Source organism: Scomber scombrus, chromosome 4, assembly GCF_963691925.1.
Source record: "Scomber scombrus chromosome 4, fScoSco1.1, whole genome shotgun sequence".
Classification (NCBI taxonomy): Eukaryota; Metazoa; Chordata; class Actinopteri; order Scombriformes; family Scombridae; genus Scomber; species Scomber scombrus.
The window spans coordinates 11326022-11353365 of record NC_084973.1 but is presented as its reverse complement, the minus strand read 5'-3'; the positions used below and the strand labels follow the sequence as shown (position 1 = coordinate 11353365).

At 41.1% G+C, this 27344-nt stretch overlaps 1 protein-coding gene across 5 annotated transcripts; it reads right to left on the bottom strand.

The window, feature by feature from the left end:
- Positions 1–611: 611 nt before the first annotated feature.
- Positions 612–25754, bottom strand: sorbs3 (sorbin and SH3 domain containing 3). Of its 5 annotated transcripts, XM_062417352.1 has the most exons (22): positions 25562–25754; positions 25311–25421; positions 16068–16140; positions 15171–15305; positions 14880–14952; positions 14452–14585; positions 14097–14160; positions 12637–12672; positions 12464–12551; positions 11673–11781; positions 10029–10082; positions 9777–9884; positions 9073–9128; positions 7460–7530; positions 6793–6854; positions 6565–6611; positions 6217–6331; positions 6003–6128; positions 3285–3836; positions 3065–3168; positions 2846–2952; positions 612–2131 (listed from the first exon to the last, which is right to left on the bottom strand). In XM_062417352.1, exons 3-22 carry the CDS (start codon positions 16077–16079, stop codon positions 2070–2072), a joined length of 2115 nt encoding a protein of 704 aa, XP_062273336.1. In that variant the 5' UTR covers positions 16080–16140; positions 25311–25421; positions 25562–25754; the 3' UTR covers positions 612–2069. The 5 variants fall into 5 exon arrangements, with proteins under 5 accessions (XP_062273336.1, XP_062273341.1, XP_062273338.1 ...); XM_062417357.1 differs by lacking the exons at positions 25311–25421; positions 25562–25754 and adding an exon at positions 24871–24911 and having other exon boundaries at positions 15171–15302; XM_062417354.1 differs by lacking the exons at positions 25311–25421; positions 25562–25754 and adding an exon at positions 24871–24887.
- Positions 25755–27344: the final 1590 nt, after the last annotated feature.

Here is a 27344-nt window from a genome sequence, read left to right as displayed (position 1 = left end):
AGCCTTCAGCCTCCCGATGAATCAAATCAAGTCAATACATTTGAAATGTACTGTCTTAAAAACACATTATTTGACTGAAGCCTCACAATATTTTGAGATAAACTTTTAGAAACATTTTTATTTGTGGATTTGGCCTCCCATCACTTACATTATTGATAGGTATTATCATAGCCAGAATGTAAAGGAGGAATGATTACATCGAGCAAAACCTGTTTCAGAGTTCATATGAGCACCTGAATATTGTTTTTAGACAGACTTGAAAAATGTGAACCTATCTTTAATCTCATGTATCCCCTTGTTCTATTAAATGCTTTTTTAAATTTGAATTACGATCATGAATGAAGATTTCACGTACAGTACCCTTTATTCTTTTTCCATTCACATAGTTCCTGTCATGTGGAAGACTAACTGTCTTTTTACAATGAATCTGTCAATATAAAATTTTAAAAAGCAATGCTAAATAGCCAGAGGTAGCTATCCCTTATTAGATTAGTGCCTTTTTCCATGTCTTATCATTTTTCCCAATTGGATTATATTCAAATTGTAGCCTTGTGTACCTGTGAGTGTGTTTGTGCGTGTGTGTGTACACAAGAACAAGAAACTTCTTTCAGTATCACTCTGTAATGTTTAATTGCTTTTAAAAAAATGCGTACCATACATATAAGATACATTGTTTTATAAGCAAATATATATTATACTTTCAAATTTGATAAAAGGTCACAGCCTGTACAATCATCTTCTGTGTCTACCGCACGTGATTCATTTTTACAAAGAAATCATGAATATATCATAAAAAAGATGCAAATGACTTCATGATAGGGTTTTATAATTAGGTTTAGAAAGCTCACACTTGGTTGCACTGGCACAAACATAAGTGAAATCTGAATACTGTTGTCAAAGTGAAAATGTTAACCCTGTAACTTAAGCAGAGAAAACATTATAAAAGCAGTAGTAGTAAACACGGCAGAAAGTGAGCTGAGAATGTTTACTGGAAAGTTTTAACACAGACATGTCATAAAAGGTTAGATTTGGCACATACAGCATTACTTCAACGATGTCAAAAGAACATTTGCTCATTTGCTTTGGAGGCATTGTGTAGATTACATACTTTGAGATATTTAACACACCTGATCTTGTACAAATTGAATTTCAGAGCAAACCGATTCCCATTACAGCCCTGATTACTATCTAATTTCTCTTTTTACTTTTGCCATCATGAGGGAACAGATTCAAAAAAGAAAAATGCCCAAAATGTTGCTATTAATAAAAAGAAACCAGTACATGCTTTAATTATTTTGCTCCTCTGAAAAGCCTCATGGAAGGCTGTACCCTTATCATGACATGCCTGAACCCTTGTTGTGCTTTACTGTAAGCACATATCTACAGATGTTCATGTTGTTTCCTCAAACTGCCCAGGATATTTTCAGAGATCTGAAAGACAATCTGGGGGAGACATTTTACGGAAACATTAATCGTCCAGCAAAATACCAGAAAAATGTGCCATCCTAATTCATAATTCTCAACAGTGGTTTGTGATGAAACTGTGGTGGTAAAACACTGAATGCAGAATCATACTGTACCAGGACCTTAGAGGGAACAGTGCTGTTCACTGGGAAAGAATGCAAATTTCCTGCAGCTGCAAATAGTTGTGGAGCAAAAAAACCTCCATTCTTTGCATCTGAAACAGTATCATCAGCATTCAGTCTTTCCTCTCAAATGGTGTGTGAAAACACCAAGTCTCAGTGCAACACACACACACACAAACACACACACACACACACACACACACACACACACACACACACACACACACACACACACACACACACACACACACACGTGTACTCATGCAGAGAGGTGAGAAACCACACGATGTCCCTGTCTTAAAAATTCTGTTCTGGTAAAAATAATGAACATGCAGGCCTGACTAAAGCAGGTTTGGGAGTGTGGTGGGAAATGGGATGAAGAATTGCTGGGGTGTCAAAAGCAGGATCTGCTGGAGTGAGCTGGAGTGATTGGCCAGACTCTTACGAATCCAGGTGAATGTGGGCAAGCAGGAAGTGAGGAAGTCAAACTGGTGCCACATAATTCCCAGGAAAAGTCCCAAAAGCATGAGTCCGTTCTGACGTACCTGTGGAGATAGAGGGAACTAAATAAATGAACACATTCATGTCAAACCAAAAACAATGTACAGTTTTAGCTAATTACTATAACCTGCAATGTTTTATAATGTCCACGAGAGGGCAGACTGACATAGCACTGTGCAAGATTTTGGGGCATTTAAAGTAAACGCTTTACCTCAATGTCTCATTACATTTACCTCATGTATATCATTTATTTTAAGTGATTTTCAGTGATTTTCTGATGAGGTATCAGTCGGTCACATAAAATAAAACTACTTTGCTGGAACTAACTGATACCCCATTGATTCACAGGCCACCAAGGGGTCACAGTTTAAAGGACCCCTGAATTAATAAGTGGAGAAGCAAATGCAGATGCTCAGTCTGTATATAGTTTGATGAATATCATATGAGTTATATGTCCTTCACAGTCACCAGAGCTCAACCCAAATGAACACACAAGGGAGATTTCCCATCACTGTCATCAAAAAACCAAATGACTGTGACTCTTTGGAAGAGTCCATTAGATTAGAGATCCACTTTGAGAATATATGCCAAGGAGTTTTGAAGCTGTTCTTAGAGCCTGTGGTGGACCAACACCTTACTGAGACACTACTACAAACTAGTTTTTTCCTTTAATATGTTATCCATCTGTATGCAATGTCCCACTTCAGTATTCTGTTTCTACAAGACATTCATTGACAGATTAACTGTTTATTTCTTACCTACAAACCAGCCATCATCACATTTCTCCATCACTTGCACAATGTCTCCTTCTCTGAGCTCCAACTCGTCTGAATTCTGTGGTTTGTAGTTGTAAACAGCTTTAAATCTAAAATTGAGAACATGGGGAAGAAAACAAAATAAATCTCCTGCCTCACAAATCCACCAAAGCTGCAAGATTTTATCTAGGCTGAAACAATGTGGAGTAGCTTGAGACGTACGGCAGGCGTTGCACCATCGTGGAGCCAGCGTTGTTTGGCCCATGTGTTGGTGGGAGGGAGTTGACGTGTGGATTAGAAGGAGCAGCTCGGTTTGTTGTTGCACCCTAGAAGATATGGAAACCTCGTGTCAGGCATTATGAAATAGGAAATGATGAGCAACATTCCTATCATCACTTGGGCAGTGCAAACAGAAACATCATGGGTGTGGACATGCAGTGACCTGTGACGGGTCAGTGTATCTGGGAGTGTTCGCTGTGGTGGCTCCTGCTCTATGCACAGAGGCCGACGACTGGGTGAGCGGTGAAACAGCTCTAGCCATGGAGCTCTGGTTAGCTGAGTGTGTCCCACCCCAGTGACTGTTCTGGTTGGTGGGTGAAGCAGTTGTGGAGGTACTGTGGGGCCACCGATAGGCTGTTTCTTTGGATACGGGTGTCTGGGTGGGGGAGCGTGACTGTGAAGCTGGGCTGCCATAAGGTACAGATGAAGACGGCTTCAAGGGAGAGTGCTCAGGTTGGGGGCTGAGTGAGGTGGGGGTGAAAGGGGACACTGGTGACCGCAGGCAGGGTGAATGGAGTGGACGTCCTGGACTCTGGGGTCCAGGTGAGACGGGGGACATGGGGCCTGCTGGGTAGTCGTCTGTGGAGTATTTGGTGCGGGGCATCTTGTTGACCTGAACATAAGAGGCGGGGAAGATGCCACTACGGCTGGTCCCTGAGATCCTCCCCTCCAACCACTTTTCGTCAACACGCCTGGTTATGCTGATTATCTCACCCTGAGGAAAAAAAGCAAGCTGAATTTAGAAAAAGTTATGTATTAAATATCATTTCCCAAAGCATGATAAACTGATAAACACAATATACAATTAAAGCCGCAAGCGGCGATGGCGGGCCCTCGCTCACCCATGCCACCGCGGGGCCTGAGGCATGGCGGGGCTGTGGTGTGAAGCAGAAAGTGAGAAAAAACCTGGAAGGAGGCCAAAAATGCAATGTTTCGTTCATCCAGTAGGGGGCAGTCACAGGTAGTTACACATATGGTCTGGTGTGGTCTGGTGTGTTAAGGGCGGCCACTCATCACTCATGTGAAGTTTGGAGTGAATCGGACAAAGCAAGAGGGAGTTATGAGCATTTGATGGTTCATCCACCAGGGGGCAGTAATGGGATGCGTGCAGGTGTGTTCAGGGTCAGTCCCTCATCACACATGTGAAGTTTCGTGGAAATGGGACAAAGCATGAGGGAGTTATGAGCAGTTGATGGTTCATCCACCAGGGGGCAGTAATGGGATGCATGCAGGTGTGTTCAGGGTCAGTCCCTCATCACACATGTGAAGTTTCGTGGAAATCGGACAATGTTGATGGAAAAAAATGGCACTTCCTGTTTCCACTAGGGGGCGAAATGAGCGACACCCCTATCAGATGGAAGAGGTCTCCACCCTGGACCTGTGTATCAATTTTCATGCTGATACGTGTTCAATAAAGCCATCAAAACGCCAAACGTATTTTCATGGCGAGCACGCCAAAGTTAGTTGAGCCCTGGCAGACACGCCCTTTGACCTACGGATGCGCAGAGCACAACTTAAGCTCAGCTAGGTCTGGAGATGTTGCGTACCTAATTTGAACTTGATCGGGCGAACGCTGTGGGAGGAGTTAATTTTAGGCGGGAAAAATCAAAACCAAAATGGCCGACTTCCTGTTGGGTTGAGGTCATGAGGTCAAGAGGCTTTTTTGCATATGTGGGTATAATACATATGTGTACCGAATTCTGTGAGCATAGGACAAAGTTAGCAAAATTCCCTATGGGCATTTTTGGACTTTGTAGGGGGCGCTATTCCGCCATTCTGCGTCGACCATGTGCGACCACCCAAAAATATCGAATTTCGGATGAGGCCGGACGTCCGTGCAAAAGTATAAGCATTTTCGCATTTGGGAAAGGTGCGAAATTGGGGCACGAAATGTCGGAAGAATAATAATAATAATAATAATAATAATAATAATAATAATAATAATAATAATAATAATAATACTAAAAATAATAATAATAATAAACATTACAATTTCAATAGGGCTTTCGCCAGGCGACTTGCAGTCGCCGCTCGGGCCCTAATAAACATTACAATTTCAATATAGCATTTTTACCCGGGGGTCTTCCATACCACATGATTACTTGATTACTTGATTACTTTGGGGTCACTTGCACTTTGGGGTCACTTGCACGTTGGGGCATGAACGAATTTCAATAGGGCTTTCGCCAGGCGACTTGCAGTCGCCGCTCGGGCCCTAATGATAACTAAATACACAACCCTTTCAAAATGTAATATAGACATTTTTTAAACTGCACTAAGGAGCTTTTCACTTTGGTTGCTTGACGTGGAAATAGTGAAAAACTCGAAGGGCTTTACCAGATTAATATAAATGTGCACTCCCCTCATCTAAATTCTTCATAATACTGTTAAAAAGATGTAATCCCATTCAACCATCTCTCTAAAACACTATTTGTTTTCTTGTTGAAAGTTGGATAAGAAGATTGATAATGCTCTGATGTGTGAGCAATAAATTAAGCTATAATGAGCTACCAGTTAGTCACCATCAACAGGTTGTTACTGCAGTTAGGATTAAACAAATTATATAAAATATGTTCATGTTGAGTTTCATATGTGTTGGTTAGCAGTTAAGCTAAGCTAACAGGCTGCTGGCATAGCATTATATTTACTATACAAATGTGAAAGTGGTGTCAGCCTACCTTTAGCATCAGCAAGAAAGCAAATTTCCCAAAATGTTGAACTATTCCTTTAAGTGCTAATAAGATTTACAGCCAAACTAATTGGTAATACAATGGAGGGAAAGTATCCTATTCTCTGCAGATCCAGTTTTTACCTCTTGTGGCTGAGAGAACAGTTTGTATGTTTACACACATTTGATTACATGAACCAACATAACACTCACTTTACGAAAAGAGAGTTCAACTGGAAGGTCCGCATTAAAATTAAACAAAGCGACAGCTTCCCCATAGTCCAACACCTGTACAGTGGGAGACTTTATAGGTGTTGGCTTCTCTGAAGGAGGCAGAATCTGTGAAGGACAGAGGGAATAGATATGAGCCAGCATCACATGGTTTTGATTTCACATGGTCAAATTTGAGAGATATGAAGAAATTTACCTCCACATAGGTCGAGGGGAAAATGCCAGCTCTGCCATGATGTTCTCCTTCAAACCAGTTGTTGTCGACCTGCCTGTGGATGTAGACAATGTCGCCTTTCTGCAGTGAGAGCTCCCTTGAAAGAGAAAAGTACATTAATGGAAATTCCATTAGGTTACAAGACAGTCAAGTTCAGAGCTCAAAACGTATCAAATGTACATCCTGTAGACAATTGAAACTTCAGTCTCCAAGGCGTTAAATCTAATATTGGTATGACGTTATCTTTTCTCTCAGAAATATAGACGGCTGTACAAGGAAAATGGAAATGGCTTGTCTACTGTGTGCAATCAGCTCCTAAAAGTAACTCACTTGGGTGACTGAGCCTGGAAATTGAACTTGACTCTTGCTGCTTTCATCTGGAAAAATAAACAAATTATTCAGTGTTTCAGTTAAGATTTTTATTATGTGAACTATCCAGAATCTAATCAGACCCTCCCCATCCCCCAAAATGCCACAGCTCAAAAACACCTAACAAAGTTATTTCTTTAATAAAACTTTCCATTATTTTTAGGTAAACAGAAAGTCATATGCACATACCTTCTTCTCCTCTTTCTTAGGAGAGTGCTCCATGGTTTCATTTGCAGGAGAGAGACGTTCTACTGTGGAGCAAATTGAAGGTACAATAGTATGAGTGGAGTATAAAATGTTTTGCACTTTAGTTTTTAAAGCACAGCCTCACCAGCTGCCTTAGTTCAGCGAATCATTCAGGCTTTCCCCCCCTGAACTAATTTCCAGGAAAAACAATAGGATAAAGCTAATCTTTAATCAGGTCTTCCGAGTCCAACTTCCTATTTTTCTGGGCTTCCTCCCCGCCCATCTACAGCACCTTCTGTTTCTATAGGAAATTAACAGCAATGCTTTCCATGCTAAAATGTCAGTGTAGCAGACACATAAGTGATGAAAGAGAATCATGGGACCATCAGAATAAATTAAATTACTAAAAGCTTTCATGAAATATATGCTGCCAGATTAAATGAGCAGCCTCTGTGGACATTGAGAGCAAAACATGTCTTATGTTGTGTCAGTGGGTTTAAGTAGGAGGAGGTGCTATATTCAAGAGCAGAGCTCACGCACAGTGCAGACAGAAATGGAAACTACTGTAGACTACCAAAATCAGTAATCAAAGTCATGGCAGAGATGGTGAGAAAATCACAATGTGCATGTGTAGCTTGTAGAGCCAAAAAGGAAGAAATCTCATGTTTACCATATGTGGGAATGGAGGCTGGTGATGGGCCAACAGGGCGATGGACAGGTTGTTTGGATGCTGATAAATTGCTGGAGGAAAAAAGGAAAACATAAGCTTTTAATGTTTATATTACTGTCACTTTTTCTCCCAGTCAGCAGAAGAGTTTCCAGTGATATCAAACACACATTCAGAGGAACAACACAAGAATACACACAGCTTTGAGTGGAGTTTTCCTGCAGATTTAAAATACACTCAACACATCTGGATGCAGCTGCTGGTTCTAATACACTGGACAGAGCTGATACAAATAATCAGACAGCTACAGGGACAGCTACAGTGTGAGTCATGTCCTTGAATTGAAGATCTGGTTTAGATGAAGTTTGGAGGTTAAAACTTTTGTCTCTAAATGGTTCTGTAGTCCTGAAACTTCATTTATGGTAATCATAATCATGAGTCTAGCTGTTTCTGGGTTATGAATTAATCCAGAACACAAAACCTTCCGTCTGCCTTCCTCTGAACTCATTTACATATTTCCAGACAGTCTTTTTTTGTATTTCAGTGTTTGCAGCTAGATGCCTACAGCTGAACAATGTCTCTATGTAACAGGAAGCAGTAAAAAAAAACCTGACAGTTTCTTGCCACTTCGTGTTTTAACTTGGCATGCCCTTAGCAACAGCCTCTTTGTAAAAAAAAAATCACCACGCCAGAAAAGGTCAAAACCCATGAACTCAACTTAGCAAACAACAGCGAGAATCGTCCAAGAATGCATTACACACATGGTGAGAATGTGGAATGCTGTCTGCTGTCTGAGGTAACAAACACTGTACTTGAACTTGTTACAGTTCAACAGCTTCCTAACAGAGCATCCAGCACCAGAGAGTCACCAGTTCAGCTCACAGGCACCCTGCAAACTCTTAATGGCTGTAATGTCCAATCACAGCACTGGGTTTCTGAAAACAGCAGGAAGCAACGGGTAGGAAAACTACAACTGGGTTACCTGATGAAGAAATATCAAAGTGGATTAAGATGTTGTGTGTTAAGCTCAGAGGAGGTCTGTTATGTGGTGACTGACCTAGGCCCTTCCATTAACCCCTCCTGGTGTTTAGTGTTCATACCATGCCTCTCTCATAATGAAGGAAAAAATCTCCAGCAATCACAAGATTTTAAATTTGAATGCCCTTACTACTATCTTGAAATTCTCTTGTCTTGGCATCCTATTTGTCTACTTTTTAGTGGACAGATCACATCACTGTAATAGTAAAACAGATTTTTTTTTTATTTATTAAAAAAACCCTCCAAAAAACACAAATTATAACATTCATTTAGAGGCAGTTGTGAAAGCTCCAAATATACTTTAAACAGTCACGAAAAGAAAACCTGTACACTTTGAATAAAACTGTGCATAGAGTGAAAACTTTCAAATCTTCTTTTTATCTTCTTTTATGTTACTATCAGGTGACACAATATGTTTATGAATTACCGTACAATGTGCAAAAATGTGTAATGTGTTGTAGGAAAACACATCTTCAACAATAAAAATGTGAATTGTCAGTAAAGTTGCCATAACCTGCTGAATATCTCTCAGGGCAATCATATTTCATATTACTTTCTTCAGTAATGTTGTGACTGACCTGTAGTTTGTAGTCCCGGTCTTGGGGGCAGCAACTGGATCCCTGCCTCTGGCCTCCTAAAAGCAGAGTGAACATTAAATACAGCTTGTTCCCTGCAGCCTACTGTATCTCACAGCTTGGAGGAAATCTCACAACAACTCTGGCGAAGTAGAGGTGCTGACCACTCCCAGAAGAGCAAGAAATCCCCTGGGTCCTATGCTCCTTGAGCTACAAAACAACACCGCCACTCATGATCTGTCTGAGTTGTGATTTCAGCAAAATTATAGCTCATGAAGCAAGTGTAATCACACAAAAATCAGGAATAGCATGAGGATCAACTACATTTTTTCACAGGGTTACATCAAAATCTCTCTTTAAACAAGCATTGTTCTAAGAAAACTGATTTCTACTAGAGATTTGAAGGAAACTGATATTTTGGCAGCCAGATTTACACTTGCTGAGGTGGGTGGGGAGTGGGGGACTAGCAGGCAGGTGATTTGGCAGATCAATCATAGTGCAAGACAGGCAGGCCATTCTGGGAGCTGTCATCCAGGTCACAGAGGAAACACAGCAAACATGGTCAAAGCTAGCAAGCAGGATCTCACTGAGGCACGCAGCTTTCATCAGGAGTAGGGGAGTAAAAGGTGCAAGTGGGGGAGGATTCTGCTGGATATGGGGGTAGGAGGGATGCTTCAGTAGAGAGAGTCAGGAGGGGGGCTCAGTACCTCACCCCGGCCTCGACGCTGCTTCTTCTGGGAAAGTCTCCTCTCCAGGCCCTGGATCTCCGAGTCCAGCTCAGCCTCAAACCGACTCAGCTCAGAGACCAGACTGGCCTGAGCCCGAACAATATTGGAATTGGAATGGCAAAATTAAAACACTAATCCACTGTACTAATACAAGCTAATGGTGTCCCTTTTTAATGGTTTAAAGGTGAAAGGCAGAAAGGCAGAGCCTGAAGTGTTGTCAAAGTTGCTCACCTCAACTGAAGGGGACTTGGGTTTCTCAGGCTGTTTCTTCAGTGACAGATGAGCCTAAAGACAGAAAAATGACACAACATCGTTATAAAACTTATTTTGTTCATAGACACCTGCCAGCATTTCAAGAAGCTTTATTGACGGTGTGTTTAGCCTCAAAATGACATAAATGTAAACATATACTCCACCTAAAATGCTATGAAGGTTTGCATGAATTTTCTAATATCATAGACAGTGTACAGTATATCTTTCATTTAAAAAAATGTGTTGAGAGGGATTTAAGCTGAACCGAACAAATTGCTACACATGAATGTGGACAAAATCTCACATCTGACTGCTTTTCTGGAGGGTTTCGACACATCTCTTTTAGTTCAAATAAAATGAATATGCGATGACTATAAGATATCTTGTGGAAGAACTGGACTTTTATCTGGTCAGTGTCAGCTCACAACTTTGTTCAGGATAATGAATTGACTTTTCAGGACAGAGATTTGCTTTAGCTATTTAAATAATCTTAATTCATTAAAGATTCATTGTGGTTATATCTTAGATTCAGGAGGTTAAAAAAACAGTTACAGTTTGCCAAATAGTATTTAAACACAAACTGCTGGATGTCAAGATGCCAGCAGAGGCATAACCCTCATATAACGGTGATCCATATTTTAATGAAGTGATTTAACTAGGCAGCCAAAACTGCTTCTGATCAGATCAGATCTGAACAGCTGTTTCTATCCTAGCCTATAAAAGGCTCGACTGGTGAGAACCATAGACCCCCGTGCTTCATTTTCCATTTAAACCTTGGCTGAATGTGTCCAATCAGCTGGGAGCTATCCTACAATCACAAAGTATAATGTCACTGTGAAGCAGCACAACACCTGATATGGTCTGTGTGCTGGTTTTCTAAACGTCGTCCAGGGGATAGAACATTGGCATCCGTCATGAAGAGGAAATGAAATAAGTTGCCATGATGTGAGCCATTATACACCACAAGAGGTTAACACCATAATGCGGATCACAAGACACCTCAGCTCTCATGGGGGAGTGAAAACAAAGATTCCTTTTCTTCACAAGCGCAGACACAAGGCACAATATGCACTAGATCTGGGACATTGTTGCAGGAGCCATTCAGAAAAGAAATCTTTGGAGACATCACTCTTGAAATCAGCTGTTTAAACACAAGGACACACAGCGTAGACAGATAGCTACAGAATACTCAAGACAATCCATCTAAATGGTAAATGGTAAATAAACAGTGGAAAAGTTACAAGGAATACTAAGATCAAGCCTTTGCTTGTCTGAAAAGCTAAATAAATGAATGAAATCTGGAAGACCTTTCAATACAGGACGCAGACACATCTGGTGGTGAGCAGTAGACACACTGTGGAATGACCACACTCAAAAGTTATTAGTTACCTCGCGTGAGAAGATGAAACATGAGGACTTAGACTGTAATCCTTAAAGAAAAGGTGCTCATCCTCAAACCTGTTCTTGAGCCCCAAAACAGTGCCAGACTACACAAAGGATCCCAAAGACTAAGGGCAACAACAATGCTGGATAAATCTAGAGATTAAAGATTCATGCAAAAAGGTGTTTTTTGCAGGAATCTGTGTCCTATTTTTAAATGTGCGAGTGTGTGTGAGGGCATACCTGGCTCTGGCTTTCAGAGGTGGTGCTCCTCCCAGGCTCAAAGTCGAATATGCTCTTCGGTTGAGGGTGCTGCTTTCCCGGGTCTGACAACTTATCTACATCTTCACTCCTGAAACATAACACCCCAACACACACACACCATGGACAGCAACTTAATCGTGGCCTTCATTGTTAGTGCCTGTAACAACAAATCCAAACTTGTCTCTCCCACACATTTTCCGCCACTGCTCTTGGCCTGAGTTTTGGTTGGTATTCACAAGATCAAGATCCACAGTCTTTATTTTCTGTGAGGAATAAATTGAAGAACATTTCATACCAGTTTGCATTCTAGTGGGAAAAAATAGCACATATATACTGTTAAACCCCCTTTACATTTGTATTAGCTGTATTTGCAAAATAAATCATTTAATTTCTTCTATCTACGATTTTTGGGATGTATGGAAGAGACATTTTGCACAATGTCAAAGTAAGCTGTTAAGTCTAATCGATGTGTTTATATTTTGTTTTTTTTAAATTATTTTTTAAAATTGAAAACCAAACTGAATTAGTCCAAGTGTGATATAAAGGACCAGTGTTTCAAAGTGGTCACCTAAAGCAAAGAGATTTCCTTCCAAGAAGACTCCTAGCAGCTTAACTCAAGACTTTATTAAACTGCCCAAGGATGGGAATGTGACAATCTGTCTGTGCATGCCATGTGATAGACTGGGAATTTGCCAACCTTCTCTAGACTGCATTATGGGATATTCTCCACGTTGTCATGACACAGCTTCAACAAATGAGTATAAACTCACCAGTCTGGTAAGGCTCCATAAGGTGTTAGTCTGAAGAGATTCTTGTCTGCTTCATTATTTTCCTCTGTGTTGGCAGATAACTGGAGCCCTGTGGATCAGTGCAGTTTTAAGTAAAAACTGATTATGTAACTGAGCAAGACAACAATGTGGACATTGATGGCAGATTCACTTACGTTCGGCTGACCACCTCTCTGAATCTTCCTCATCATCTGAAAAAAAGTACAAAAGAGGCTTATTTTAGACTTCATAAAAATGTATTTTAATTCAATCAAACTTAGAATCGGACATATTAGTCATACTTATTACCAGTGGGTTGAGGATAGTGAAAATACTAACAGTACAAGTAAAAGTCCTGCAATCAAAAACTTAAAGGGGAACTATTATCCTCATTTCCAGCGCTATATTTTTTCAGACTCCACTAGAGAACCTTTGCACGAATCACAGTTCAAAAACTCCTTGTTTATGTTATGCTGGCCCTTTATGCAGCCCCTCAGTTCAGACTCTAACTCGAACAGGTAGGTTCAGCTCATGTTTCTTTAAGCCCCCCCCCCCCCCCCCCCCTCCTGATGGGCACACTCTGTTCTGATTGGCCATATTTCTGGAAGCCTGCTGAGGATAGGATTGCTGCTTCAAATTAAAATGTTTTAAATGAGTAGATAACAACATACTTTTCTTGTGAAGAATTTACAAGAAATGAAACATTCACAACAAGATATGGACATATTTGGAGATCTTTGTTCAGTAGATCAATTAAACAGCCACAATGGTGAAGATATTTGATGAAGAGCTGCTGACTACCAGCAAGCCTCCACTAGGTAAACAACTTATTTTATATTGCCCTGCTGTGTAATGGAGTGATGTCATGCTGTGACTACCCCCAAAACAACAATGGTAAAATGCCATCATTTTAGCAAAGCAGAGCAGTGAAGATGTACGCTGTGTGTGGAGCAGATGTCCATACAAAGAAATCCGTCACAAGCCAACATCAACTTGTGCCAACAGTGGAAAAAAAACAAAAAAAAACATATTGAGAACAATATTTCTCTTTGAAATGTTGTGCTGTAAATGGACAATCTCATCAGCTCAAAACTGTACAGAAGTATTGTACTTGAGTAAAAGTACTTTACTGATATTATGACACTGTATCCACTCAATAAGCTTACATTCCAGCACTATTATTGACTACTTTAAATCCTGTCTTTGCTCCTCAGGCACAACCAAACTTTCAGGCATGTTCACATGATAATGCTGTTTAATAATACATAGTTTTGCAGAGAGCCGAAAAGATTCATCACAAGCAAAATGAATCCAAAGCAATCAACTGAAAAAAATTCTCCAGTGGTGCTGCCAACCCCACAAATAACAGGGAACATGTTTCTATTACGCAACTGTTAATGGAGACAAATGAAGGGCCATGTTTGGGCTGTGATAAGAATCAGGATTATTATCAGAGGTAAAAAAAAAAAAAAAAAAAAGCAGAAATGACATAAGACTTTAGGGCTCTTTAATCATGTCTGATTTTGCCTCTGCAATAATCTGTTGGCTGGATCGCCTCTGTAGTACCTGACAGTGACAGAGAGGAATTCTCTCTGGAGAGAGTGTGTGATAGGAGGAGGAGGAGGAGTGTTCTTACCCTCTGGCTTCTTGTGAATCTGTCTGAACATGCTCTTGTACCAGTCTCTGGGCTTGTTCACACTCTGATATAAGAAAAGAGGAGAGGCACAGAAAGTAAACAGACCTGGCGAATTAGGCTTTGAGAAATACAACACATCAGTTATAGCAAGATGTAAAATAAAGGCAGTCGAATCAGCAAAGGATGCTTTGTTTGTCAAGGATATATGCACAAAATTACCCCCCCCCCCCCCCCCCCCCACCCCCCCCCACCCCCCCAAAAAAGGGTTAGGGTTAGGGTTAGGGTTAGGGTTTTAAAAATAAAGGATAAAATAAAGCTTGTAATCAATTATCAAGCTGTGTGTTATCTGTCTTACTGATCTGGAGGCAATAGGCATCCCTGTCTCATCCACCGGGCCAATTCCTGAGAACTTGATAAGTCTCTCCTCTCTGGTGGGAGTCCAGCTACGTGGTAGAGTGGCACAGGCCTGGACGCCATTGGACAGCCCCCCTGAGTTACACAATCACAACAGTAAGATTCTAGTAATTATGTTGTTCTAATTATCAGATAGAATCATAGATTATAGGTGAATTCAGGTGAAGTATAAGAGCATTCATGTACTTTATATGAGACTCAGAGAAGTTTCCAACCTCACATTCATATGAAAAACAATAAATAACTTATATTATGTCATTTCCAAATTTAAATTGGCCCTTAAATTAATATCTATTTTCTGGAAATATATTTTCACTTGAACAACACAGCACTCTTGTGATGTACAGATTTTAAAATTCTCAACCGTACCATATGATTGTGAGGGGCCATAGTATGATCCAAAGCTGAGAGATGTTGGGCCACTTCCATTCACCTCTGACACCTTAAGAAAGGAAGAAGAATATAGCCTACATTAGTCCAAATACAAGCATCTCAGTGCACAGTAACTGATAACTCATGGTTATAACATATCCATGGCAGGATGTATAGCATGTGATGCAATATTTTCCCACAGGGAGGAGCACTTGTTTACTGAATACCATGCACTCAGCCTCAGCATTGTTATTACCAGAGCTTCCAGCCAGGACAGTCTGTGCATACCTTAGACTCTCCAGATGGCTGCCTCGCTGAGCGAAAAGGACTCAGAGGAGGAGTAGGGAGTCCAGGAGAGATGACCACCTCTTGGTTGAAGACAATCTTGGAGCCATTTGGGTCCCCAACCGCTTCCACACACTGCTAAAAACACAGGAAATGAGAAATATGGATGGACAAAAACAATCGGTGAACTTTGCTCCTGTCATGTCCTCCTGTTCGCTCTGGATAAACATCACTCTCTATGGGAGGTCATGTGAACATGTTAGCGGCCGAGCTATTCTCCAGAGAATAACTGGCCTCTGTGGGGGATCCTCTGATGAAAAGGCCCCTAATTTATTTAAAGCAGGACCAGTGGGAAGTAGTGTTCCACCCACTTCATCATCTCTCTTGCCACAACTGCAGAAAGGCCTCATTCAAGGTGCAGAGTGGGGGCACTGAAACAGGAGAGGACTATTATGAGCCCATTAACTCCCTATTCACCAGGCCCCCCTATTCTGCAGCCAGGGGGTGGAGCTTAGGCCAGAGAGGTTGGGAAGGGGTCGCTGATGTCAACCTCAAAGTCCAGCAGGGCTAGCCGTGGTCTGGTGGTCTCCATAGTGATCTTTTTACTGCCCCTGCCCACGATGGCCAGTCTAGCTCTTCTATTGGAACACTATATGTGTTTGAATCAGGTGATTTGGTCCTCTCTGTGTGGTTGCCGGGGTCATGGGAAAGCCCTTTGTGCCTTGTGGTAACGTTAGTATTGTTATCTGTATCCTTAACCGAAGGGATGTTTTTGGACTGGACTGACTTGTGTGATACTCAAGTGTTTTTTTAGATTTTTTATGGTTGAATGTGTTTATTTAAGACATACTTGCCGAACAATTTGTTATGTCAACACGTTGTATTAAAAAAAGGTTTTACCTGAGACTGCATGTGATCTGTTTTCTGTCTTGTGTGGCAGATATCAAATTCTTGTCCCCAGCATTAAGAATATCTGCAAAAAAGACAAAATACATTTTTACACTTTCATTTTTATTTTAATATGTCCAGAGAAGCTGGAGTATACCTATCAAGAAGATTAGTCACACAAAAGGGAAATAAAAAAAAGAGCAGTCTCTATCATCAGACTAAAATGATAAAGTTTTTTTGAGTTTCATTCTCCCATTTTTGTGCTCCACCTCATTGCTAGAGGTAACTATTCTGCAGCACCTGACTTCTTTTATCAAGTGTGAAGATACAGTATAAAGACATGTTTTATCAAACATGCTGGACTGCCAGATCACAACTTCTCTACCTTGAGGATAAACTGTTAAAAAGGACCTAGAGAAATGTTGTATTGGGTATTCACTGTTATCAGAGTTTGTTGCAAATTTTAATGACCTTCTAGATTTTTTTTAAGATGTATATAAAATACTTGACTTTGCATAACAATTTGTCTAATATGGTTTATACACAAAAAGTTAAAATATCCCATAAAAAACCTTTAAAATATCATTTCATTCTTCTCCATCATTAACATTTCGACAATCTTGGAATATGCACATATTTTACATTTTAGACATTTAACTGCTGGAAATAGGATGTCTCCTACTTCATTGAAAAGTCTGTTCTCAGTGTGTGTGCACTGGAAGCTTCATAAATCTGCACGTTGAAGCTCAAACATCAAATTTAATAACAACGGACAAAAAACAATTGATACTGGAGGGGGACTTTGAGTATTTCTTTATTATATTATTATTATTAACATTAAATATTCAAAAATACACTTATTACTGATTATTGTTTAGATTTAAACACTCAAAAAAATTGACTTTATCAGACCTGTGGTGTGTGGCATTGTGATTCAAATGTTGCTAAATTTTGACTGAAGCACAGACATGCGTGACATCAGATTTTCCCAACAGAGCCTCACCCTCTTCAGTTAGCAGAGTACAGACAACAACGCAAATACAGAAATCTTTCATGTGAACAAAACAGTTCTAACTTGAGTAGTCTACTTCATTTCTCAGGTTAGAAGCTGAATAATAAATAAAGCATATATTCAGCACATGGTTTCAGTGCATTTAATGGTTGTAAACAAATCTGTTATTTTTTCACTAGAGATCTGCAAGCGATGTCTGTGAAAATGACCCACTAAGTTTGTTTTGTAGCTTTCAAATTTCTCTTCCAAATCTTGTGGCTTGTCTTTTTGTAGAATTCATCAAAGCCTTGTCCTAAATCACGTTTTACATCCAGGCAGACTTGACAATGTTCCATTATCCCATCCTACTAATATTCCAAAATGGAAAGTTAGCGTCACCAACTTTTCCCAGTTACTTAGGAAAAATCCACCCAAAACAATGAGAGTGACTCACATGCCAGCCTCACTCTTCCCAGTCGTACACATGCCATAATAAACTGGACATGAGGGGCTCGATGTTGGAAAAGATCAGCTACTGCAAGCAGAGCCCGACTCCTAATCAATTGCACCTCAGAAAAACAGATTAGGCCTGCTGTTTCTACATCAAAGGCATGGGAGCAGAGGGGGAAGCTATTTCCGCTCCTGTATGAAGCTGGCAGCTCTCATCTATAGTGGCTAAATGGCCCATAATAACACAGTCGGCACTGAAACCACAGCCACCGTGCAACAAGCCTTGCATCCCTGGCCTCTGTTGCTTGTTTTTATATATATCTTTCTCCCTCAAAATATGGTAAGAACCAATCTTGGGAAAAAACATCAGAGTGTCTCTGTTAAAACCAATATAAGGATTAGCCTCTCTTTTGTCCTGGCCTCAAACTATGGCTTTGCAGCTTGGCAAGGAAGAAAGTAATGACCAAGCGTGGGCCAGGCTACTACAAGCTGAGAGCTGTCCAACACAATTCGCATTGATGAGTTTTCCATGTGGCATTTGCAGCTGAGCATTAGAGTCCATAATCATTGTGGTCAAGACCAAGAAAACTATATGCACTGTGTCTCACTGCACACTAGGAGACAAAGCAGAGCCCAATGCACTGATAGAATCAACGTTCTCCATCTCCAGACAAAGATGTCACTCTGAGTCATCATCTCCCAATAAACTGTGTTACATAACAGGGAAAATATGGAAACCGGAGGATTGTGTCTGCAACAATACCGTGATTTCTCAGGCATGACACATGATCTTTCATCTCCTAAAGCAATGACATCTCTCTTATCTATTCAACAATACGCAACAATACACATAAGCTACACGCACAAATAACAGCTTAGAGTAATCAAACTTAATAATATGTCTGACATGCTGGTCCTTATTTACGCCGGATCTCCCCTCAGCAGGTTGCCATTTATTTTTAAGGCTCCTTCACACTGATGAGCAAATAACTAGATGAGTAATTTGCTGGCATTAGAAACAAACGCTGTCTCAACACAGGCTTGTTTCATTCAGAAGAGGAAACAAAGGAGCTCCGTTCTCACCTCCACATTGCTGCCATTCAATCCTGGACAGTAACTGCAGCAGTCCAAGACAGCTGTCCTCTGTTTGTCATATAAGATGCAGAATTTATACACGCTGCACTACAGTAAAAATGCCATTTATACAAAGAGATGCAGTGACAGTAATATTGTGACGACAATAATTACACTATTTCTGTAAGCCATTATTTCCCTAGAGGACTAAAATGTTGTTCTTGTGTATATAAACAGAAATAGTAATTGGACTTCATATTAGTAGAATAATGGGTTGCTCTTTGGTTTCTATACATTATTAATAAGTTGACATTAGAACTTTATTCTGTCAAAGGCCCAAAAGCTGAAGAGCTCCTGCCTCATCTATGTAGCATCCTGATGAGTAAGATCATGTCATAACATTGTCTCTGTGTCTTGTTTCCCTGGGGAGCCAAATCCAACAGAGAAATCCTCCAGCCCCGCATTCATTCCCCCCTTCGAGAGCACCAAACACAATCCTACCTAATAAGGAAAAATCAGTGTCGATATCTAGCAAAAAATCCCTGTCCAGAAGTCTGGCTCTCCCTGGGTTTGCTCTGAACGCCCAGTGCATTCTTATATAATTACTTAGACTCAACAGCTAAGGCAGCTACAAGCTTTCACATGGAGATGGGTTCAAGATCGGCTTGGTGTAAGTGCCTTTATGCTATCTTGCCGAAAAAAGATAATTTTATAGCCCATGTATCTCAAAGGCTGTGTAATGTAATCCTCTGCTAGGTGAGAGGTCCATTATAACCACTAGATCAGTTTTGAGATGGAGGAAAAATACAGAGCCATAAAAGGCCCATGTGCATGTCAGCTGAAGATCAAATGAGACACTAGGATGTTTCTTGCAACCCAGATGTTCTGATTCAATGAAAAGTTAGTGCTTCCTATGTTGCAGTCACACTTTGCATTTGGTCAGTGTCAGGGTAACTGAGGACATGAAAATGAGAATCAGGGGATTGTAGTATGGAAATCTTTGCCTCTGCCCCCAGGAAACTCATCCGGTCCCTGGGAGCACTGGGCCAGATGTTGAACTCTGTAAACTGAACCAAAACACAGACAAACTGATGTAATCAAATTTAAGAGATTTTTATGAATGATATAAATGATATATAATTACTGTGAGAAAGCATGTTACTTAAGTGAGGCATAAGGATTTTTTTCTTCTCTATTTTATCAAAAAGAAGCGGATGAGGAACCAACTTATTATCTGAAGTTGCTGAGCCAAAGCAGACCTACTCAGCAGCTTCAAGGTCAGTGAACTTCACCACACCCATGTGATTCCTGTGAATCACAATGGGAGGTTTCCACAGCCTGGAATAGCAACACAGCAGCAATCCAATAGTATTACTACAGCAGGAAACCTTTAAAATGAGTGAAAAGACAAAACCACTCACAATCTAGAAAGGTCGACTAATGAAAACTGAATGTACAATGAAGTAAATATTTCTTAGACCTTACCAACACTCTGCAGCAGTCATCCGTTTTCCCATGTTCTAACATCCCCTTTCTTCCATAGAAGGACGTAATCAAGCCTGACCTACGATGACCCCTTCTACACCACATACAGAGCGTCTTGCATTGTTCTGACGCAGAACAATGCTGTCAAGGTGACCACACATACCCTAATGAATAACTGTCACAATGCTGACCCATGAACTTCTACGATCAGTTGGTGCACCATCAGGAAAGCAATGATTTGCGGTCAGGGGGAGGATCTGGCTGTCCATAAATCATCTATACATCCAAGTGATAGTATAGTGATGATGAGAGGGGACAATGACTGTAAGTCTTGAGGCAAATAAAACTGCCACTTGCAAACTAATCTGTATGCAATAGCACAAATGCTGACCTCTGCTTCCGTGTGCAGGGTGGTGAGCAAAAGTACAGAGTTAATCATTGACTCCATAAGGTGGGAACTGCTGCACACAGTCAAATGAATGGATCTAAGTCCTGCTTACATACATGAAGGAAAGCAACCAAAATATGAGCTCACTGTTTGCTTAAGGCGGTTATTTTGTTTGGGTGAGCGCTGACTTGCATCACATTTAACCACAAAAACACTTGTACAATCTTCAAAACGCATAAACATATTTTGATCTTTTCTCACAAAGTGCTTATTTCCTGGATATTAACTAAGCACAGACAACCTCAAGCAGACAGATAGATAGGCTAAAGCTCTGTCGACCCATTTACAGAAAAACTGAGGAGAGCCTGGCTTGAAAAGTATTGAGAAGGTAATTACGAGCACATTTGGTGAATAAATAAGGCCGGCATTTATTTCCAAACATATGAAGTGAGTCACTGAGCAGCTATGTGAAAGATGTTAGAGGTCCTGCGAGGTTGATCACAAACCACACTGCCCCTCTGCAAACTTAGCAGATGTGTGAACACAGATGTAGCCCATACAAGGTCCTGGAGCTGCTAGTTTATGATGTGCAGTTATTGGGGGATACACACATTTATCAGGAGGGAAGTATTTCACCTCCTTGTATGGTGCTCCTCCAGACTATGCAACAGGAGGAGTCAGAGTTGGTGTGCTTCTTGTCAATGGAGGAGAGATGTATTCTTAGGGTAGGAGGTAATAAATCACAGCCTATCTCTCAGCCCAGCACTGAGCTGAAATATGGTGCAGTTTCATCTGATATTTGCTCAAATCATCCAAGATCATTTATCATTTGAGTGGATTCATAAAAGTGAGATTGTAATTACAATCAGTCAGAGAAAGCATGAGAAAATACACACTCAAAACACAGTACCTATAGAAAAATCTCACAGATCCTCATGGCTGTCATCTTGCATATTCAATGCTAAGTGAAGCTTGTGGATATGAGGACTGGCAGCCAGACCCTCAGTAATATCACAAAGGGAATCAGAGCCAATGGTGGAAATCACCCTGAGAGTAAGGGGAGTCTCTAGCGATACCTGGACAGTCCTAGAGCCATTAAACTTGCTATCTGGAGCAGGATGAGGAAAATACTCTGACAGAACAAATGATTTCCTCTTCTGTCACATTACACTGCAGCTGTCAGTGCACACACACCTAATGGGCAGAGTGATGAGGGATGACATGTTAGCCAACACTGCCCACAGTGTCCTCTCTCTTTGTGATCCAGCTGTAACTCACAGCTGTTCTCTCCTCAGCAACTCCTACAGGTCCACTGAAACACTCCAAACTACACAAAAACATGTTTTTAGGTGCACTGCAACAGCATCCCTCTATACTTAAGACACTCCTGGTCAGTAGCACTAATCCTGTGGAGTGGCATGTAAGCCCTGAGTGGTCAGATAGGTTACCCAATCTTAAAAACACACTTGCAAAATAGCAGATAGTCAGTTTAAGGTAAGCCACAGCAGTGATTTGAACCTGTGGTCCCATGGGAAATAGTGTACTCACCTTCAAAGTGGCACCAACAAGTGGACTCCCACCTCTTTCACTCAGCCTCTGCTATGCACGTAAACCACGCTGCAGACCTTGCCTGCTCTTTCTCTCTGTCCCTTGTGAAACTAGCCAGGACACACAATCTTTCTCTCTCTTCTCTCTTCTCTCTTCTCTCTCTCTCCCTCCTCTCTCTCTCTCTCTCTCTCTCTCTCTCTCTCTCTCTCTCTCTCTCTCTCTCTCTCTCTCTCTCTCTCTCTCTCTCTCTCTCTCTCTCTCTCTTGCTTTCTCTCTCGCTCTCTCTCTTGCTTTCTCTCTCGCTCTCTCTCCTCTCTATCTCACTCCCAGCCCTTGCCCTGCCTGCCTGTATGGAGGACTTCCCGGTTGACAGGCATCGCCATAGCAACCTCTTCGGCCCCCTGTTCAAAAGGCACCCTACTCTTGGCTTGTCAGTTCAGGGCACCTCCTTCAGTGAAGAAGCCCTATTGTTGTGATAAGGTGATATTTCACTGCGCAGGGTTAACGTAAGGGGAATGCAAATAGCTCATCACCTCCACCTCCCAATGACTCCATGACACCCCCGCCTAACTTTATCTCTCCAGTGCCTCCCTCTCCTTTTGTGTGTGTGTTTATGTGCGTGTGTGTGTGTGTGTGTGTGTGTGCAAAGGCCAGGTCTCTGGCTAGCCAAATGCACAAAAGGAGAATAGGAGCTCTTTCTGTTCTAACTCTGGAAGTGATTCAGAGTAATACACCATAGTGTAATGCTGACTTTTCTTCCATGATCACACACACACACACACACACACACACACACACACACACACATACACACACGCACACATACACACACACACACACACACACACACACAGCAATAATGTTGAATGCAATGGCCGACGGAAATATTTTGTCCTTTTAACAGCAAATTATTCAAAGTAAGAGATGTGGTATGTGCCCAGATAAGTCAGTCGTCATTCAAATTCCTTGCTTGAATGTGTCTGGTTTGGATGCTGCATAGTCAAACAACAGAGCAGCAGTTAAACAGGGGAAAAAAGGCTATTATCAAACCTCACTGCTGCTCTTGCATTCAAAACGTGGAGGATTCCAGGATTTCCAGTTTTGCAGCATTCTTGCCAATGAAGACAAACAACTCTAAAACCTGAAATTAACATGCTGACAGGTTAGTTTTGGCACAGTGTCTGAGTTACAAGGTCCACGCTGCAGGTGTGTGATCCAGTCACCTGCTGCTGACAAACAGAGTCAACATTCTCTCTCAGGTGCACTCTACTGTCTCAGAGTTCAAGCAATAAACTTATAACTTTTAGTTTAGTCAGTGGTCTATTGTCTGTTTGTTTAACCATGTATGCAGTTCCAGCCTGAAATAGGAGGACTCAGCTCTTTTTAATAATTCAGTGGTCTGGCTTGGTAGAGCTAAATTCAGGGCAGATATCCGTTTACTGAGCCTGCACTCCTCACAGGGTCGTTTTTGCCAAACAGTTGAGACGTTGAACCTGAGGGGCAAACGTGGAGGCGCAGGCTTCAGGTTGAAGCTCCCTCATAATCTGTGTCCCGCCGGAGCAGACTTTCACCCCGCTGTGACCACATCTGACACCCTGTCACTCTGCAGCTAAATGAGGTAATCACGCAAGAGGCGATTGTCGCTTTGGCCTCCACACACGACACTTCTCCCACACTGAATCCTTGTTCACTTTGTCTCACTGTCTTCACCACACAAAAAACAAGGCTTCAACCTTGCCAGCGATCATTTTTATTACAGAGAAACATGATCAGAACAGGGCAGGAGGAAGCAGGCGTGATGTTTTGCATCAGTCCTTCACTGAGATGGATGAATTCCAGCAGACCCTTTAACGATACAGTAAAGGCCAACCAATCTACTTTCACACTGAGTGGTATGTGCCAGTATGTTACTACAGAGCAACCATGAAGCTCATTAAAAGCCTGACAGCCAAAGATTCCAGCGAGTGAATAAACCATGACATAAATCTGTTATATAACCGAAACCTACATTAATTGATGACTATTGCCCTGGGCCTTTTTTACTACCACCTTATCTCTGCTCTGAGGAAACAAGAGACAGCAAGTCTGTGACAAAATTACAAGATACAGTTATCAGCAATTGAAGATATAACTGCAGAGATATGAATCCACAGGTAATGAACCATTACTGTAACCGTGAAGGAGAGATAATGAGGTCTGGACATCCAACAGCATAAGTCATTGATACCACAGGCCGAGAACAAACACTAAAGCATCAGGGTTTATTTTAGCAGTAAACAACATTTTTCTGCTCTGTGTATGTCCCAGGACTTTGAGTCACACTGTTGGCTGACGAGGACAAACAATCTCTGGTATAATCTTCCTGGGAACTGCTTTTCTGCTTATAGTTAGATGAAAATGCCAAATATGGATCGATCTGGGCGAATATACAAATGATTGAGTACATATATAACAGGGGAATCTAAACACACTTAAATATTTAAAACAGCGACTAAAGCCACAACGTCACCAGCTTTTGGACAGAGGCCTGATGATTATCATCAACTGAACCACAGTCAGTAAAAGATTGGCATCTATGCTGTTGTAAAGCGCCTTTTCCATAAAAGTGCTCAAAAATTGCTCAATGACAGTTTGAGAAAAAATTTGAATAAACTCACAACAATCACACCGCAATGATAAACTGAGTGATGGACAGCAGCAACAACATGATGCTCAAATCTGTGGCAGAGGCAATTCCCTTTCAGCTCATAAAACAAAAAAAAGCAAAGCAAAACTCAATCGTTCTCATGTTTTCCTTCGTTAATATTTACTATCCATGTGATACTAAGCCTGGCTCTAGTCACAGTGTGAAGTCACAGCACAAGTTGTACAGTACTTACAGACGAGTGCAGGCTGAGCAGTGAGGTCTCCTCAGTGCAGAGGGAGAGAGGAAGTGAATGAAAAAGAAGGAGGGAACCACTGCTGTTCGTCTCTCCCTCTCTCCCTCCCTCTTTCTCTTTCTCTTTCTCAGGCCAACAGGGTGTCTTTTATCTTTGGTGAATGATTCAGCGTGGGTCTGAATGTTTGACTGAGTGTCTGTAGGCATTTGTGTGAGCACATAGCTTATGTCTGCGTGTGTGTATGTGAGCACACATTTTAAAGCTCATCAGGGAGAAGGCGCTCAGTAATAGTTTCCATCCACAGCTGGAAATAATAGAGATTCCCATACAGGCATAGGCTCTGTGGAAACGCCCTTCAGTGTTTTACATGTGAGGAAAGAAGAGGCCATTTCCATAGCCATCTCAATAAATTGGCCCGAGTGATACACATTTACACTTACATGTTTTAAGATGTTGTGTGTGTCACATTCATGCTGGCCACAAAAGGGAGTTTGTGGATCCGGTTGGTAAAGTTGACACAGCTTACTCACCTGTCACTTGGCAAGGTCTATCTGTACATTCAGGAAAGAGTACATTTCTAAGGACAAATACATGCACACATATGCTAAGCCCCTACACGCACAAGCACTTGAAGGCCTCAGAGTGTCAATATTTCCATGTTCTGTTCCAGTACCAGGCCCCAATTACTCACCCCATATGATGGAAACCTTGCAGCAAAGCCAAGAGAAGTAGTGCTACTGCTTTCCTTTTTAAGTCCTTGTGTGATTACAGCGGATCAACTGTATCTCTGTACTCTCTACAGTGGAAGTGGAGCGCTTCTGTTATGCTCCTGAGACATTTATCTATCTGTTCCTGCTCCCATGTTTCCTTGTCCTGAAATATTAGTCTCCAAACCTGCAGACGCCTGCTGGATTGCTGCACTCTGACTCCAGAAGCTGCTCTCAGCTCTGCCATCCAAGATAAATATTTAACAGCCTGGCTGCAAGATCGGAAATCAAAGGTCACATCTCTTTCTTTCTCTGGAACCCATCTTGCCATTGGATCCAGGAGATGACAGTGAAGAGCTCCAGAGGGACAGCTTGAATGATTTTTTGGGGAATCCTTAGTTATGGCGAGCTGAGAAATAACAAGTAGCTGCACAATAATGTATCTGGAAAGAAATCTCCTGACTGTTTTCTGCAGACTTAAAAAGCATTCCTTCATCAATTAATATTCCATCTCCACAAACCAGTGAACAAAATGTTCTAAAAATATTCTTATATCTCAATTTCTCTGACTGTTGTTTTGTAGTGGGTATCCAGATGATCAGCTATACGACACTGCCTCTTAGTGGTTCCTATGAAACTCTGGGGAGTTTAGATTTGATGATAAACCACAGGCAGATGTCGCCAGACTCACACAGCAAGCCACTGTTAATCTGAAGAAAAGCACTAAATCAGACAATATTACATTCAAACATGACAACCATCCCCAATTTCCCATATGTCAAAGCAGACCACAAATCATATAAAATTGTGAAATATTCCAAATTAACAGTGTAATAAATTAAAACTCTATAAGATCAAAAATACATGACTGCAGGCAATGCATCAGAAATTTTATATCAGTTAAAATAACAGGGATGTGTGACATGACAGAGTTGATTGTGAAACACTCATGTGATTTCCCTGAAATGAAAGCACACAAGAACAAACAGGTTCCACATCAACATTTTTTTTTCTTTTTCTTTTTGTTGGCACAGTCGCGTAGATTACATCTCCAAAATAGTCTGAACACGACACGGACCACCAAAACAAGCGGGTGATCTATCTGAGTTAAAGAAACCAAACATTGACTGGAATTTTAGTTATGTAGGTGGCGGAACTCCGCAACGCGGAACTAATGTTCGCTGGGGACTGTTATTGTGTGCGCACATAACTTGCAAAGCGGGTACGGACACTGTAATGCAACAGGTCTCTTCAAGTTTAAGTTGGTTTTAAAGTTGTGGAAAAGGTTTGAATTCCCGACAAGTTGCAAGATAGCGACAATGATATACTTCAGAAATACGACGTTTTCTTACCTACTGTAACAAGCAGCCAATGAGGTGCGTTCAATGTAAGCTAAATTAATCTGAGATTCTAGCGTCAAATTGATCAGTATTAACTATAGTCAGCAGTGATAATGTCATTGTGTTTGTGTTATTATCAATGTCACACATTAAAGTCACGCTTAATGTACGGGTACCGTACATGTACAGTAAGCATACATATTTATTTTCTTGCTCAACAGGTGAATATGTGTCTGAGGCTACAGCCACATTTGGCGACATGAATGTCGAATATTGACTGTATACTAAATGTCATATATTTAGGCAAAAAGTTCAGTTCAAAAATTTGGATGAGGGAATGTTAACTGTTAAAATCTTTATTATAAATCTTTTTTTTTTTTTAAACTGTCTAATAAACTTTATCTAAAGCTTATGTGTTGCTCTTTAG

What these genes read in the sequence shown, in the direction of transcription:
- sorbs3 (XM_062417352.1), bottom strand. An exon ending in TGCCTATTGCCTCCAGATCA is followed by an intron (nt 14,161 to 14,451) that starts GTAAGACAGATA and finishes TTCTTATATCAG; the next exon opens with AGTGTGAACAAGCCCAGAGA. An exon ending in CCTCTGAAAGCCAGAGCCAG is followed by an intron (nt 10,083 to 11,672) that starts GTATGCCCTCAC and finishes TTCTGTCTTTAG; the next exon opens with GCTCATCTGTCACTGAAGAA.